Source organism: Rattus norvegicus, chromosome 19 (assembly GCF_036323735.1).
Source record: "Rattus norvegicus strain BN/NHsdMcwi chromosome 19, GRCr8, whole genome shotgun sequence".
Lineage (NCBI taxonomy): Eukaryota > Metazoa > Chordata > Mammalia > Rodentia > Muridae > Rattus > Rattus norvegicus.
The window spans coordinates 60,585,771-60,601,285 of NC_086037.1; the positions used below are offsets into that span (position 1 = coordinate 60,585,771).

At 45.0% G+C, this 15,515-nt stretch overlaps 1 protein-coding gene across 3 annotated transcripts in view; it reads right to left on the reverse strand.

Moving 5' to 3' along the window:
- Nucleotides 1-15,515, reverse strand: part of Maf (MAF bZIP transcription factor) — a 362,946-nt gene that overhangs the window by 326,571 nt on the left and 20,860 nt on the right. For 2 of the 3 annotated variants that reach the window (XM_039097956.2, XM_039097957.2), the window contains one exon: nt 11,815-13,280. The exons of the other annotated variant lie outside the window; for it this stretch is intronic. In XM_039097956.2, coding sequence (XP_038953884.1) covers nt 13,220-13,280 — 61 coding nt within the window. In that variant the 3' untranslated portion in view covers nt 11,815-13,219. Of the gene's footprint in view, nt 1-11,814; nt 13,281-15,515 lie in introns of those variants that run through there. 3 annotated transcript variants of the gene reach the window in all.

Consider the following 15,515-nt stretch of genomic DNA (forward strand, 5'->3'; position numbering starts at 1 on the left):
AAACAAAAACAAAACCAAAAACCCTTTCCAGGAAGGTGGGACACATTCAAGTAGAGCAAAGATTTTTTTTCCAATAGTCTCCTTTCCCAAGGTCATTGCTAGATCCTCAAGGACTCCTGAGATCCATGAATAATTAAGTGTGAAGTCCTATAGGATAATCACTCTCCTTCTTACCTCCTTTAAGTTTTTTGGTTGTTGTATTAGAGTATATGGTAAGTGTTACTAATAAGTGTATCCCACTGTCTTGGTTACGTTTCTGCTGCTGTGACAAAACACCATGACCGAAAGTAACTTGAGAGGAAAGAGGCTAAAGAATTAACCAGGACAATTAACCCCACATCAACTTGAAACATCAATACAGCTATTAAACCATAACCTTTCCTTTTCTGTTTACCCCCAAGTGCTCACACTAATATCAATATTGCAATATAAAGCATGACTCAAGTGTAAGTGTCTTAGTCTTTAAACCTTCAAACACTTTAAAAGTTTAAAGTCTCTTTCAAAAGGTCTTTCTAAAAATTCTAAGTCTCTGTAACATATCCAAAATCTACCAGTTAATGGCTTCTATAAAATAAAAAAGACAAGGCAAACACTTTTACTCCAAGAGGGAAGAATCTAAACAAAACACACCCAAAACTTCATGGTGTAAATTAAATCTTACAGCTCAATGCATTGTATCTAGATTTACTCAGAATCTTCACTGCTCTCCAGTGTTTGGGCAGTTCCACCTCTCTAGTTTTTCTGTTTATCGTACATATACCTGTCCTGTAGGCTCAGGCCAGCTCCCTCCACATATGCTACTCTCCTTCATGGATATCCCATAGTCCAGGCATCTCCAATATGCTGGTGTCTCCAAAGCCTGCTCCTTCTCTCTTCAAGGAATCTGATCCCAACCTATGGTGCAAAGCCTCAGCTTCTCTTCATGACCCTTTCAATCCAGAGATTTCTAGCCAGTGCCTAGCCTCAGCTGTTCTCCATGACCCCTTGGTGCCTTTAAAAACCAACATCATCTGGAAGACTCTTTTACCAAATTTGGATGCCAGAATGAAATATTGACTCACTCCCCTCTGGACCACAGCATCTGTGGAGAAAGTACTCCCAGAAGACTTTGCTTTGGTGATGCTGTCCCCTCTTAATCACTATTAATTTCCTAGTTCCAGCTAATCTGTATTAATTGGTATACCAACGCAAAGGTGTGCTTCAAGAGTGGTGGCAGTCTCTCCTGAGCAACAGCTGATTCTTCTGTTCCATCTGACCAGAACGACATTCTTAGTTCAAAATATCACATGAACAGACTTCTTAGAGCCTTACAAAGGCCCTCACACTTCCCTCTGAAAACGCACAAGACAAACCACCATCAGCCTACACTGCTCTCAGCGTTCGCTTCCACAGTCCCAAAACAGCTCATTAAGCTCTCAGAATGCAATGGCTTTTCCAGCCCAAAGTTCCAAACTCCTTCTGCCTCCCTTCCGTGAAATGTAACTAGGTTTGGAACAGCCATAGCTCATTCTCTGGTGCTAATTTCTACCTTGGTTAGGTTTCTATTACTGTTCTAAACCACCATGACCAAAAGTAACTTAGGGAGGGAAGGGTTTATCTGGCTTATCCATCCTGATCACAGCCCATCACTGAGGGAAGCCAAAACAGAAATCAGAGCAGAAACCTGGAGACACGAACTGAAGCAAAGGCCATGGATGGATGCTGCTTATTGGCTTGTTCTCCATGGTTTGCTCAGCCTAAGTCTGTCTACCATCCAGAACCACGTGTCCAAAGGTGGCGCCATCCTCAACAGTAAATAAACCCTCTCACAGCCACCATTAATTTAAAAAAAAATGCAGGAATATGTCTTCTAGCTATTGCCCAGAAGAGTCTTTCTTCCTTCTGGTTGCACAACAAGAAGGAAAGAAATTGTGAGGAAGAATATTGAAGGAAAAGTCCACAGAATAAGAGCAACAGGGGCAAGGTAGAGCCCAGGTGCAGGCCATCGGAAGTGACTATAGACCTATTGTGATGGCTCACTTACAAGTCAAATATGTGTTAGCCTAAAGTCTGTTGTGGTGGAGGGACACGTGAAGGAGTCCGATGTTTATTTGCCTCCTTTTTACCTTTATGGCAGTTCTTGGAAAAGGGAGCACTTGGTGCAAGTCAGTGATGGCCTTTTCATGACTCTGTTTCTAATGAAAATCCAGACTGTAGGCAAGTGTGCTGAATCAGGGTGGCTAGGGGAAATCTGGTGGCTCTGCCACCACGGGCAAGCATGTGTAGTGGATCTCGACCCATCACATACTGCTAGGATGAATCCCATGATGAGTCCCAACCACTGGCAGGCCCATGCCGTGTGACGGCAGCAGATGCTATGTGTGCACAGATCGAGTCTGTGATGTTCTCCTTGTACCTATTGAGAGCTAGAACAAAGCAATGTTCCTATTGGCTTTCAATGGGCTTCCATAGACACCTTGGTCCTTGCCCACCATGTATGACTAAGACCCAAAGTCCAAGGACGGTGAACAGAAGAAAGAGCTGACATCACCCAGCCATAGTCTTCTATCAATCAAAGTCTTCTAACCAATCCCAAACCAGAGCTACTGAACAGAGATTAGAAATCATGTAAATAATCCACAGAATGCCGTGTTCAAGTTCCTACCATGGAAAATCCTTAAGAATCTAGTATATGGGTTCTGTAAGCTGTGACCCATAAGAGCCCAACCCAGTACATGGCCTAAGCAGTTGTGTAAGTAAACAAAAATGCTGGACAGAGTGACGAATTGCTCAGTTAACATGGTGTTTGCCTTGCAAGCATGAAAACCTGAGTTCAATTCCCCAAAGCCCATGTAATAAAAACTAGGGGTGATGGTGTCTGTGTGTAATCCCAGTACTGGTGAGGTAGACTCGGAAAGATACTTGTCAAGTTTAACTCTTTGATAAGTGCCAGCCTGTGGGAGACCATACTTCAAAATTCCAAGGTAGATAGGACCTGAGGAACAACAGCAGAGGTCGTTTGTTCTTTTGCCTTCACATATACATGTTCACACATGTGAATGAACATCCTCAGACATGCATGTGCCTGTGTGTCTGTGTGTGCACACATACACACACAAACATGCATTATTCAATCAGTGCCATTCGTTTTATGGTATTTGGATTTATGTTTTTTTGCTTTTGTGTGTGTGTGAGTGTGTGTGTGTGTGTGTGTGTGTGTGTGTGTGTGTGTGTTTGCCTCTCCTTTAAAATAAATTGCAAAAAACAAAACTAAAGGGAAAATTCCACTAGTTGGTTCCCTTGCTTCCGTTTCTTACATCCTTCCTGTGCTAATACAGGTACCATTTAGTGAGGCTACATGAAGCTTGACCACAGGCAGGTGAAGCCTTGCCCTGTCATTTCACCCTATGTTGGGAAGGCCAAACCAGTCTCTCAATTCCCCCAGATGAGGCTCGTAAAACCCTCCTGAATACCCAAGATTACACATGATATAGTGAAGGCTGAACTGGAGTCCATTCTAGGCCACCAGCAGGCTCCTGCCTGCCTTGCCAAGTTTTCTGTTCCATGACAAACTGTTTTTTTTATCTCCCAGGAACTGCCTCTCCTGCTCGGGACACAAATGTGAAGCCACTGATCTCACTCCTATGCGCCTGGTCCAATTAGACTCCTGAGAAACACTAACTGCTTAGACGTGGGGCCACTGTGCAGAGAACACTATTCTTAATGGTTAAGATGACACTGAACCAGTTGGGAGAGGGTTTGCCTCTCATGCGAGAAGCCTTGGATTTTGTCCCCAGCACTGTGTACTCGGGGATGGTGGCTTAGTCTGTTATCACAGCATTAGAGAGGTCAAGGCAGGAAGATTAGAGGTTTAAGTTTGACTACATAGCAAGGTCCAGGCTAGCTTGCGTTGCAGGAGACCATGCTTCAGATCTGAGACACCCCTGCTTCTCTTTACCACCTCCACGGTACCTCAAAGACTCGGTGTTCTGCATTCCCAGTGAGCAGGTACTGTTGGTCAGGCAGCCGGCCTTCCCATGTCCAAGGAGGCTGTCCCCAGAAAGAGTCCTCTACACACCAGCTGATGTCCCTGGAGCTTCCCACTTATTTTTATAAGGCTCTAAGGTGACTTTTCTCCTATATATGAGGCTGGGAGTTAAGCTTAATGTACAAACCTATATTTTACAAAGCGTCAGGTTGGCCTTCTCCTATCGACAGACTCGGGAGCTGAGATTTATTACAGAATGGTAATCAGGCAAAAGAATAAATACACTGCACCTTTAATTCATTAATCACCTCAGAAAGCAAAATGAACTACAGTAAAGAAGACAATATGTTTTCCAATGGTGGGGGTGGGGGAAGAGGGAGTCGGTTACTCAATAAAATCTGTCGCTAAAATCCATTTTGTGCTCAGATTAGAGCCAGGATGTTTTGACTCTGACGCCGAACTCCTACTGGAATCTGGTCATTTTGTAGAGGAAATGGGGTGGACATGTCTGTGGGTAAGACCTGGGTGTCCCTGCTGTCCATTGCTGGGTGCCTATTGGAACTCATATCATGAACCATACACATGTGTTAGAAAAATGAGACAGGAGGTTTTATTCGCCCTAGTCACTGCTGCTGGGCACAGGGGATAAGGAAGGGAATGAACTGGCTCCCATCTTGAGTCTGGTGTTTAGAGATGACCCTTTTCCTGCTCTCCCTTCAGAATCCCAGACACCTGGTGACTAGAAGGGAGCCGCTCTTCTTTCTCTTCAACAGGCCCACAGGGTGAGGCAGCAGGGAGCCAACATCCATGCAGCCTTCACCGGCAAGGTCTCTGTGAAGAGGTAATCACAAATAATGTTTGCCTGGAACTTTAAGAGATTTCCTCACTTCATCCTTACAACCAGTCTGCAGAGGATGGCCCTGGAACTGACTAGAGAGGACTCTTCACATCACTGTGTGAGGGGTCTATTGATCAGACCCCTCAGAACTCCCCCTGCAGTGTGGATTCCCACTCATTCTTACTGACATCGAGAAAGTTGGTTTTGATTATTCCCACTGTATACACGGAGTCAAACCCTGACCACAGAATTTAAACCGGATTTCTCTACTTGAGCATGCTTAGTAGTGAGGGATGGCCCATGGGTTGTGGTGCTGACCTGGGCATGTAGGACCTAGGCATCCTCTCTGCCAATCATAGCAAACTAGATGTTGCCGAATGTCCCTGAAAAGCAATGGTATGGTAATCCGAAGTTGAACCTCATTGTCTGAAGCAAACCATTGAGGCCATGTAGAGGAGAGCTCCAGAGTGGAGAATGGTGCCAGATTCCTACATTAGATGATTCTCTAGGTGTCCCTTCAGATATTTGGAAACTGTAGGTCTCCAAAAACACAATGTGTTCTTCTTCCAGTACCATCTGGGATGTACTTAGAAGTGTACATGCTTGAGGTCTGGGGAGTTGGCTCAGTCAGCTAAATGTTTACCTGGCAAGCACAAGGACCCACGTCTGATTCCAAAAGCCTACATGAGCAAAGAAGTCGACATGATGTTTGTGTTTCTAACCCCAATGTTGGAGAGGTAGGGACAGGTGGATCCCTGGGGATCCCTGGACAGATAGCCTAGCCTACTTGCCTCCTTAATGAGTTCCGGGTCAGATTCTTTCTCAAAACAACAGTGTAGGGATAGCTCCTGAGGAAATCGTATTTCCTCTCACCTTCATAGACATGTACACATACATATACTAACTCTCTCTCTCTCTCTCTCTCTCTCTCTCTCTCTCTCTCTCTCTCACACACACACACACACACGCACACACACACACACACACACGCTTCTGGGCGTCATGGTTCTCTTCCAATGATGTTAGTCTAGATGTGTCTACATGTCTACTGTTTTACAATGTTCTTGGTTGCCAACTTGACACACTTGGGAAGAGAGAAGCTCAATTAAAGAATTGGCTTCATCAGATTGGCCTGTGGGCATGTGTGTGGACAGTGCTCTCCTTAGGCAGAAGGGCCTCGGAAGAATAAGAAAGGGAGATGAGCCTGAGCCTGGGAAGAAGTTGATGAACAGTGGTCCTCCATGGTGTCTGCCTCCAGGTTCCTGCCTTGAGTTACTGACTCCATCGATATTGGGCTACCCCTTTCTTCCCTAAGTTGCTTTTGGTCGTTGCATCTATACAACAGAAGAAAGAGATCTAGAACACTTGTTAGTTTCTGTACTGGCTCAAGAGGTTAAGGCAGTCACTGAAATAAGTATGGAGGGTGTTCACTAAGTCTGATGCATCTGCACAGTAAAAGAGTGGCTAGCATCGGGGGAAATACTAATTTTTATTGGTAAGATAGTAGAGTTCAGAGATTTCATGAATCCATTCCCTCTGCAGCCCTGGTCAGCCATTCTTGGCCCTTCTGCTTTTCTGTTCCTCCTGGCCCATGGCAAGCCATGGGTGGCCTGACTCTTTCTCTGAGATTTTTCTTTGACACCCACAGACCACTCTTGCTTTGTGGTTCTCTTCTGTGTGTCTCACAGGATTGGCTGATGTTGCAACGTCAGCCACGCCTTTGCTATTTGCCTGCTGAGCAGTCTTATCTCCAGGGCCTCCTTACACAGTGGGGTGCTGTGTTAACTGTATAAAAACTGGCTGTGAATGTGTGGAAAGGTGTGGAAAGGATCCTTCGTTTTAGAGTTGTGTTGGTCCCTCTTGCAAATATCCCAGTCATGGACGGTGGTGCCACCTCTGTTAGTCCTTGGATGTAGAACTGAGAAAAGAGAGATGCACACTATCCACATGAGACACGAAGGGTAGTCTGTGGAACCAAACAGCCCAGCATGCTGTAACAGGACAACTCCCTCTCAGGTTGAAGGGTGAAGAACCAGATATGAGGTGGTACGAAAGGAAGGCACAGTTATTGTCTGTCAAACAGACTGACTACAGGAGGGTCCCCTTAAATCCCAAGGCAAGTCATTCTGTGTTTCTGATCCAAAGAAGACAAGGTTGCTGTTGGTCACTTCTGCTCCCCCCCCACCCCCGCCCCGTGTCTCCTCCCCCCCCCCGCCCCCCCAGTGACAGCAACCAGGTTACATTGGGCACTTCCTAGGAGTCTCAGCTGAGTCATTTAACTTGCATAACAATCTCATAGGCCTCTTTGTAGCATCCCTCTTCCCATTTGAAAGATTAGGAAAGGAGGCATGTGGAGAGGGGAAGTGACTTTGCCAAAGTCACAAGATTTGAGAAGATCTGGCCTCTGTGCCTGTCTCATCATTGGCTCTCTGTTTAGGAATGCCCAAGTGTTTCCAACAGGAAAATGAAGTGCTTGTTTTTCATATCAGAGATTGGCTGAGCTAACAGTACCCAGGAGAGAAGAATTCCCCAAAGATGCCCACTTGCTGGTCTGTAGAGAGCCCCGAACTGCACAGTGACTGGAGATGACAGAGAGGGAGGAGGCTCAACATCCTGGAGGGACAGCCCCACATGGCAGCTCCCATCTCTCTTTTATATGGTGATCTCACATAAACTCTCATTTTACAAATGGTTCCTCTGCTGGAACCAAACAAAATAAAACGAGTTTGAAAATCTCTGGGCCATGCCAAATCCTTAAATTTATGGAGTCAGTAACTGAAGCCTGGGGAGCTGCTAGCGGTCATTTTGACCACTCCATATTTCTCTTCTAACTTGCCAGAGTGTTCAGAGACTACAAGACTGAAATAACTTGGAGGGATTTCTCAGAACATTCAGTAGAGCTTAGTTGCCTCCACCCCATGAGGGAAAGAGCTAAGACAAAATTTGAAGCCTGCTAGGAACAGGACCCTCTGACACAAGGCACATAAGTCTTCCCTCTGTGTCCTCCACTGGGGGACACTGTGTGAACTGGGCACTGTCCACCTGTTTCAATACTCACTCACACCCTTATTGATGGTGAGAATGCTCCTACCTTGCCTTGTTACTACTGTGTAAGATTTCTCTGTAAGCTGTCTCCCCTCCATTCAAAGATTTCCCCCTAAAGACAAGGATGTCGAAGAATTGTAGCTGCAAACACCTTTGCTCGCCACCCTCTGCTGGGTTCTTGCGGCATTTCTCTCCACCTAGCAGAATACCCTGGGTCCACTGCTGTGTTTTAAGATATAACTCACAAATTAAAAACTGAACGAAGAAACACATTTTTGTGTCAATGGCTTAAGGGGATTCTTTCTCTAAGCTACAGTTCAAGCTTTCTTAGTCCTTTTTACATTTGTAGCATTTTGGAGCAATTTGCTGGAGTCAAAGAAAGCAGTGAAATTCCCACAACTGACTTCAAAGCCCCCCAAATCCTGTATCAGCGGAGGGGAGTCTGGTAGCAACCCCAGAGGGGACGTTATTCAAAGAGGCATGTGTAAAAACGTGCTAGGCATTTTTTGCCCAGGCATCTGCGATTGATGTTAGTGGCAGACACGTGACCAAATCCCCCATGTAGTTCTTTGAAGAAGCGCCCCCTCCTTTTCTTCTCCCCAATACCGTGAATCGTGACGAGGCAGCTGACACAGAAAAGAGCAATAGATAACCCCCTGCTTCAGCTCCACGTGCAGTGCCCGCCTTGATTCAGAGGATGCACGTGAGGCCCCTTTACCCAGAGAAAAGTGTGGAGCAAAGTTTGCAGACAGGCGGATGGATGACAGAGAGACGGACGGACGGACAGATGACCTAGGAGGAGGAGAGGATGCGTTGCCTGGACGGGCTGCCACTTAGTCATGAATTTCAGTTGCAAACAGAGATGAGGGAAGCATGCAATACTTCAGACCTCCAGGCCCCTCATTTCCTTTCTGCCTCCCTCCCTCTCTTTCCTCCCCCCTCCCTTCCTCCCTCCCGTTCTTCACTTTTATTCTCTGGCTGACCTTCCAATCCCTTCCTGGAGCCCAGCACTGCCTACTCATCTTGGACTGTGTTTGAGACAATGCTTCCTTCTCAGCTTCTACACATAAGTCCTCTGCTTGTTCCAGTCGCATCTCCAACAGTATGCCCATTTTCCAGTATGCAAATAGCAGCCTGTGATTGTCTAATTAAATACTAAAAGTACTTCGAGTGTGTGTGTGTGTGTGTGTGTGTGTGTGTGTGTGTTTGTGTGTTTAATGGCAAAATAGTCAGAATGAAAAAAAGTGTCAATAGATCTAAAACATAAATCACCTGGTAGAACTGTGGCTCAAGGCCCAGCCTGTAATGCTTGCCTTGAGCATGGAGACCCAAGTTCAATCCCTAAAATACAAGGAAAACAAAAGCAAAATCAAACAAACCCCCTAGAAAACAGGTATAATGGTATAGACTTGTACCTCAGTTCTGGAGAGGAAGAGCCCAGGCTAACTAGCTAAATAAAATAAAATAAAATAAAAATAAATGAAATAAAACACAATGTTCAGGTGACATTTAATTTGTTATCCAAGTAAGAAAACTTCACCCATAAAAGACACAGCAGTTGTCAGGGGGACAACTTTTCTAGTTGAAAAGCTAGAAGAGAGTTGAAATAATTTTTAAGTTTTAGCAGACTGTAAAGATGTCTTTCTTGGATGTTTCACAGCATTCTAAGGCTGTTATCACACATTGGAGTACATGTTTGGCTAGTCAACTACTTATTCAGGGAGACCTGTGCTTTGCTTGAAAAGCACTGAGCCCATGGTGAGCCACTCACCATCAGACAGCTCAGGGTCAAACACAAGAACACTTAAGGCATGGACGCCACTGTCACATGGTCTCAGCATCCAAGAGAGGAGGTGAAGCTCGCAAGGCCATCTTCTTACAAGGTAGAGTCTTCAACACAGGTGTGTGTGTGTGTGTGTGTGTGTGTGTGTGTGTGTGTAAAATCATTGGTGTCTGCAAAAGTCTGTGCAAATAATTTGAGGATGCATCTATCTTTGTAATTTGATCACTGAATAATTATTTTCTTTTCCGTGTGGATTAATTTTTAAAGGCACCGTAGTGTAAAAATTTACCATTCCACCAGCTCAAATCCGTATCTCCTCTGGTTCACCCATAAGTCTGTGAAATGCTAGGTGCACAGCTGATTGTAGAACCCTCCTTGACTTCTAGGTCAATTACACCCCCTCATCCCCCTCTTAAAGAAAAAAAAAGAAGTTTGTGACATGTGATCCTGCAAGGCAGTTAGGGGAACGGGACCCACCCACATCCTGGAGCTATGTTGTGGCCAAGTCAGGTTTAAATTGGAGGCTTCAGAGCTCTGGTCTCCTTTCCCCAGGGACCTTCTCTGACTGCATTGGCCTTGCTCATCATGAATAGAGTTGATGTTTCTAAAGGACTGAGGAGGCCAGATGGAGTGGGAAACACAAAGCGATTGTTCTGCCCTTCTCATCTGAGACTGGACCTGAGAGACGCTGAATTATCAGAAGGACAAGAATGTGGGAGCTCTGCCAGGGGCTCCTTGGCTCTCTGGGTTTTCTATAGAGGCTGGTGCCCCCTGCATTCTTCTCCAGAACTCCTCATTCCTCCTTACACACTGGAATGTCTTGGGATTGTTTAAAATAAAAACACTGGTGTGTGAGCTCACCCACCCCCTTGAGGTACTGATTTAATTGACTTGAGGTAGGGCATTAATGATTTGGGAAGAACTATCTAGCCAGGATAGACAGACAACCCATCTTCTAGGTTCAGAGATGTGCTTGTGCCCAACCCCTCACATCCCTGCCTCCAAACCATGAGTCTTGAGCACTAATTTTCATCTCATACATTGGTGCCAGACCACTGTGGTAGTTTCATCCAACCCTTGTCTCAGAAAATAGGACTAAGCAAGAAACTGACCCAAGGACCCTCCCCTAGCTCCTGCTCAGTGGATATTGGGTGAGCCAATCAGTTCTCTTCTGAGTTGGGGAACCCAGAATGTCCAGATAACCTCTGATGGAGCCTTAAGATCAAAGGACATGTTTGGGGTGGGACTTGGGAGTGAAGGTGGGTTCTACATGTACCCCAAGGCAGAGGCACTAGAAAGAGGGTCCGAGAGGATGAACTTGTATACTCGGTTCTCACCCAAGCCATCTTGGATTCTCCTCCTTTTAAAAAGGAACCCCAAACTGAAGGTTGCTTTTAGAGCTGCAGACTCCCTGGTCTGAACCCTAGGAAATTGAGTATTCCTTGCAGAAGCTTTGACCCTTTGAATGGCCCATCTAGTCGAAAAAGGCTAAGGCATGTTAAACAATGCCTCTGGGTCCCCAGCTGAACTCCTGAGATCTCCTGTGGAGCTCAGGAAGGCTGGGCAACTCCGGGAGCTCATTCTTATACCGGCCCTGTAGAATTTGCCTCCACCTCATAGTTCTCTCTCCTGAAGTACACATCACAGACAGAATCCTATACAGTCCTTCTGGGCTGATAAGGGAAACGAACAGGAAGAATGCAAAAGGAGTCATTGAGGACAAGATTTCCACCAGGGAAAATTAATAAAAGGGCTCTTTGGTTCAAAAAGAAAGAAATGCCAGTGCTTTAATATACCTTCAGGCAACCATATTTCTCTCTCTCTCTCTCTCTCTCTCTCTCTCTCTCTCTCTCTCTCTCTCTCAAAATTGCCTAGAACAATACTAGTTACAGGAAACTGGGTGTTTAAAAACAATCACAGTCCGTGTTCACACAAGCTTAGAAAATACTGACTGCCATCTGCGTTAGTATAATATGTATACAGGGCATACGTATTAGCATATAAAGGCTCTGAGATGGATGACAGCAATATTAAATGTTTAATTTAATACACACGTTTCCCTAAACTATTTGAGCAGAGAGCTCCTCAAAGTACGATGATTTTATTTTATTTTATTTTTAGGGGTGATGAGATTTTTTTTTTTTTAAATAAAGGAATGGCCATAAGCGTTACCAACCTCGGTTTTCTGATTTTTGAAAACGTTTATTTTAAAACGGTGGGCTGGGGGTGGGGTGTGGTGGGGTGGGGGAAGCTCAATACTGTAATCACAACGTTATTCTAATGTAAACCAAGGCTTGTTAAGTGTCAAGGTCAGAATTTTATCCCCTGTAACACTGTCCATGGCTGAACATGGCAGGGAGGGTGTTTACCCAGGGCAGGTGTTTTACATATATTAACATATTTAATCCAAGTGCTTTACATATATTACCATATTTAATCCTTTCTGTTCCCCTTGGAGGGACAGTTCCCATCCTCGAGATGTGGAAATTGTATTTTTTTGTAGTAGCGGTGCTGATTTCGCGGACAACTTTTATTCAACAGGGCTTCCGTTGGAGAGATTTACCAACAGCGATGTGGATCTCCACTATCCAGCAACGTGCTGAGTGACTCTTCACACATTATGGAGTTTTTGAGGAGAAGTGTCATCAATTACTGTTAAACTGCGGCTGGGGATGGCAATCATTATCTTTCGACTGGAACTCCTTTCCCGTCGCCTTCCGAAATCAACAGTACAGGATCGTTTGTTCAGAGACTCACAGGGGTCCTTGGGGGGTCAAGACCACGAGAAGCCATGGCTCTAGACCTCCAGATACTAATCACATTATGTGTCCTTTCTTCTGAGCCACACTCATCCCTGCTCAGGAAAGGAGGCCAAGGGGAGGGCACTTGGACACTTACAGTACAAATTGAGGCTAAAAGCTAAAGTGTGTGACCCAGGAAGGCTGCAGACAGACTGACTGACAGGGAGGAAGTGGCGTGGTAGGTAGCTAAGCAAGATGGTAGTGAAGGGTTACAGGGCACCTAAATTCCTTTGTGCCCAGTACCCTCCACATTGTTAAAGTGGATTAAAGTATCTACCCCTAGACTTGTTTCAAGGACTGAAGATGACAGGTTCTGTCTCCTGGGAGACTCCTTGCTCCTCTGTAACTTCCCATCACACCCATCAACTCTGTAAATGTCTGAGTGGGAGGTCCGAGTGCATGGATGTCAATTCTAACTCCAACCAACACGGTATGGCCTCCGTGTGGCCATAACAAACGTTAAATACCAATCGTCCTTGAAGTATATATTTTTAAAAAGTCTCATAATCTCTGTAGCTAAAGCGGTTCAAAGAGAAATGTCTTAAGTTGTATCCTACAGTGTCTGCTCGAGGGAACAATGTCCTAGAGCATGACGGTCCGTCTCCACGCATGCCAGGGTACTCTTTGAGGGCCCCATTCTGTACAGTTTCTTCTTCTTTGACAAGGGTGTGCTTCAGAAAAACCCCTACTCATAGGTGCTCCAGTATCCAAGATGTTGGTCACATGCACTGACATCCTGGGTGCAAGTTTGTCCAAGGTACCTTTGTAAAAAATAGTTTCCAATTTCAGAAAATAAAACCTTGCTTGTGTGCACGCAACAAGGAGCGAGTAAGCGGACTCTCTTCTCTGAAAACAAGAAAAGATGCGTGAATGAAGTCATCTGGCATTAACGTCAAATGATTGCTTTGCTAACAAACAGAAGTATCATTTCGGCATTCATTCGGCACTGGGAGCCTATAATGCGCTGTGTTTAGCGTTCTGGTCATTTAGAGCATGTATTGATTTGTTCTTTATTGCAACGTTTTGGGGGTATATTTGTTGAGGTTTATGCTGCACCCAGCTCTCCATGATACTAATGAACCCAAAGATTAAATACCCAGGACGTTGGCGGCACAACGGTTACATCAATTTATTTCGACTCTCACCCTGGCTTCATTTTTCAAATGTACAGATATTATCATACATTGTCCCGTTTGTAGATAGAATCCTATGCCCCTATTCATCTCTCCTATTAACAGCTTAATAATTAAATCTGGAGACACGGGCAAAGGAAAATGGAATGAGAAAACTCCAAGGCTCTCCCAAGTAGTAACACTTATTTTCCGTTTGACAAATCAGACGGAGAGTTTAACACATGAAGCCTTTAAAAAGAACTGCCTTTCCAGGTACAAACCCCACGGCAGCCCAAAATGGATGAAGACTTTTTTTTCTCCTGATTTGATGTTAATCACAGCGTATTTTTTCCTCTAAAAAATTAATTAAAAACACTAGATCGAATAAATATTTCAGGAGGCCAGCAGTAAAATGGGGGAAATCCCATGTGTTCGGAGTTTTAGTACTCTCCGAGTACAGAAATTTATTTGCAGGAAGCAGAAAATAGACAGCAAGCATAAAAACACAGCCGAGTCCCCCTAGTGAAATTATTTATCAAGCTAACAAGGGAGGGACCCTTCTACTCACAACAAGCCAGCGAGGAAAAGACACGGCTTTATATTTTACCTTTGGGTTAGCAAACTAGTAAAAATGCCAGCTGACAAGAGCTTCCCATAAACATTTCTTTCTAAATGAGCTTCCTTGTTAGGGAGAAGGGGAAAAGAGTCTTCTAAGCTAAGGCGTGCCATAGCTCCCAGACAGAAAACTCAAGCTATGTACTCTATTAAACACACAAGTAACATAATTGACAAGGAATATAATAGAGCAATATGAATTACAGGTGGCACGTGAGTCACCAATTATAAGGTCATTAATTCCAGAGAACTTACGCCCCGATTGTGCTAGCCTTGTGGGTGAGCAGATAGAAGCAGCTTAGTTTGTAAAGATACTTTTTGGGGGACCAGCTTTAACAGGCTCTGAGGGAGACTAACATCCATACATATCCGTGCACGCAGATATATAAATGTATAAATATCAGTCTGGCATTGCACCCACATCGCGAGCCTCCTAGCTGTATACTAATTTCCAAATGTTTATTTCCTAAGCAAAACCCCAAAGTCTGTTTCGTACAGTTTAACTTAACGACATCGAACTCTGATTATAAACCAGGAGCATCATCTGCTGTAGCTCGTGGTAGAAGAAGGGGGGAGGGGTGGGAATAAAAAGAAAGAAGAGAAGAAGAGGTGAGGAGAGAAGCCCTCCCAAAGCACATGATGACCTGATCCCAATTAAACTTTAGAGAAATGGTAAAAGTTGCCTTCCCAGAATTACCGTGTCCTCAATCACTCTGCAGAGACCTCCTGATGAATTGACAGAAGACCCTCCCCGTCTCTTCTCCTTCCAAAAGTGAAATCCTTACCCATTATCTCTGAGAACGATGGCAAGATGCCTTTTTCATTTTATTGTCGAAGAAAATGGGTCTGGTGAAGATGGGCATGATACTGTAAATTGCTGAGAAAAGGGCTTGGGGAGATACGTCAGTGTTTAAGAGCATGTACTGCTCTGTCAGAGGACTGGAGTTCCCGGTATCCATGCTGGGCAGCTCATGGCCACTTACAACTCCAGCTCCAGGGGACCTGACTGACTGCCCATCCCGACCCCACTTTGGCACCTGCAGCACCAGGCACAAACCCACATGTGTGCACATAACATAGAATCAAACCTAAGAAAAAGCATAACAAATTAAATGAAATGTCCGGCAGAGACAGGCACAACTACCTTGCAGGAGTGTCCCCATGACCCTACCCCTTCACCTCAGTAGGACACTGGCAGGTAGTTTCAAAGGGATGGACCGCTTGAAAGGAATAGAGTCAGTAACTCAAGCAAACGCTTCCTTATTTGCCACGCCCCCTACCCGACCCCAAACCCCCACAATAGGGACATTGCAGAATATTCTCTGGATCTCCTTCCAGGGCCAAGGCCTACATT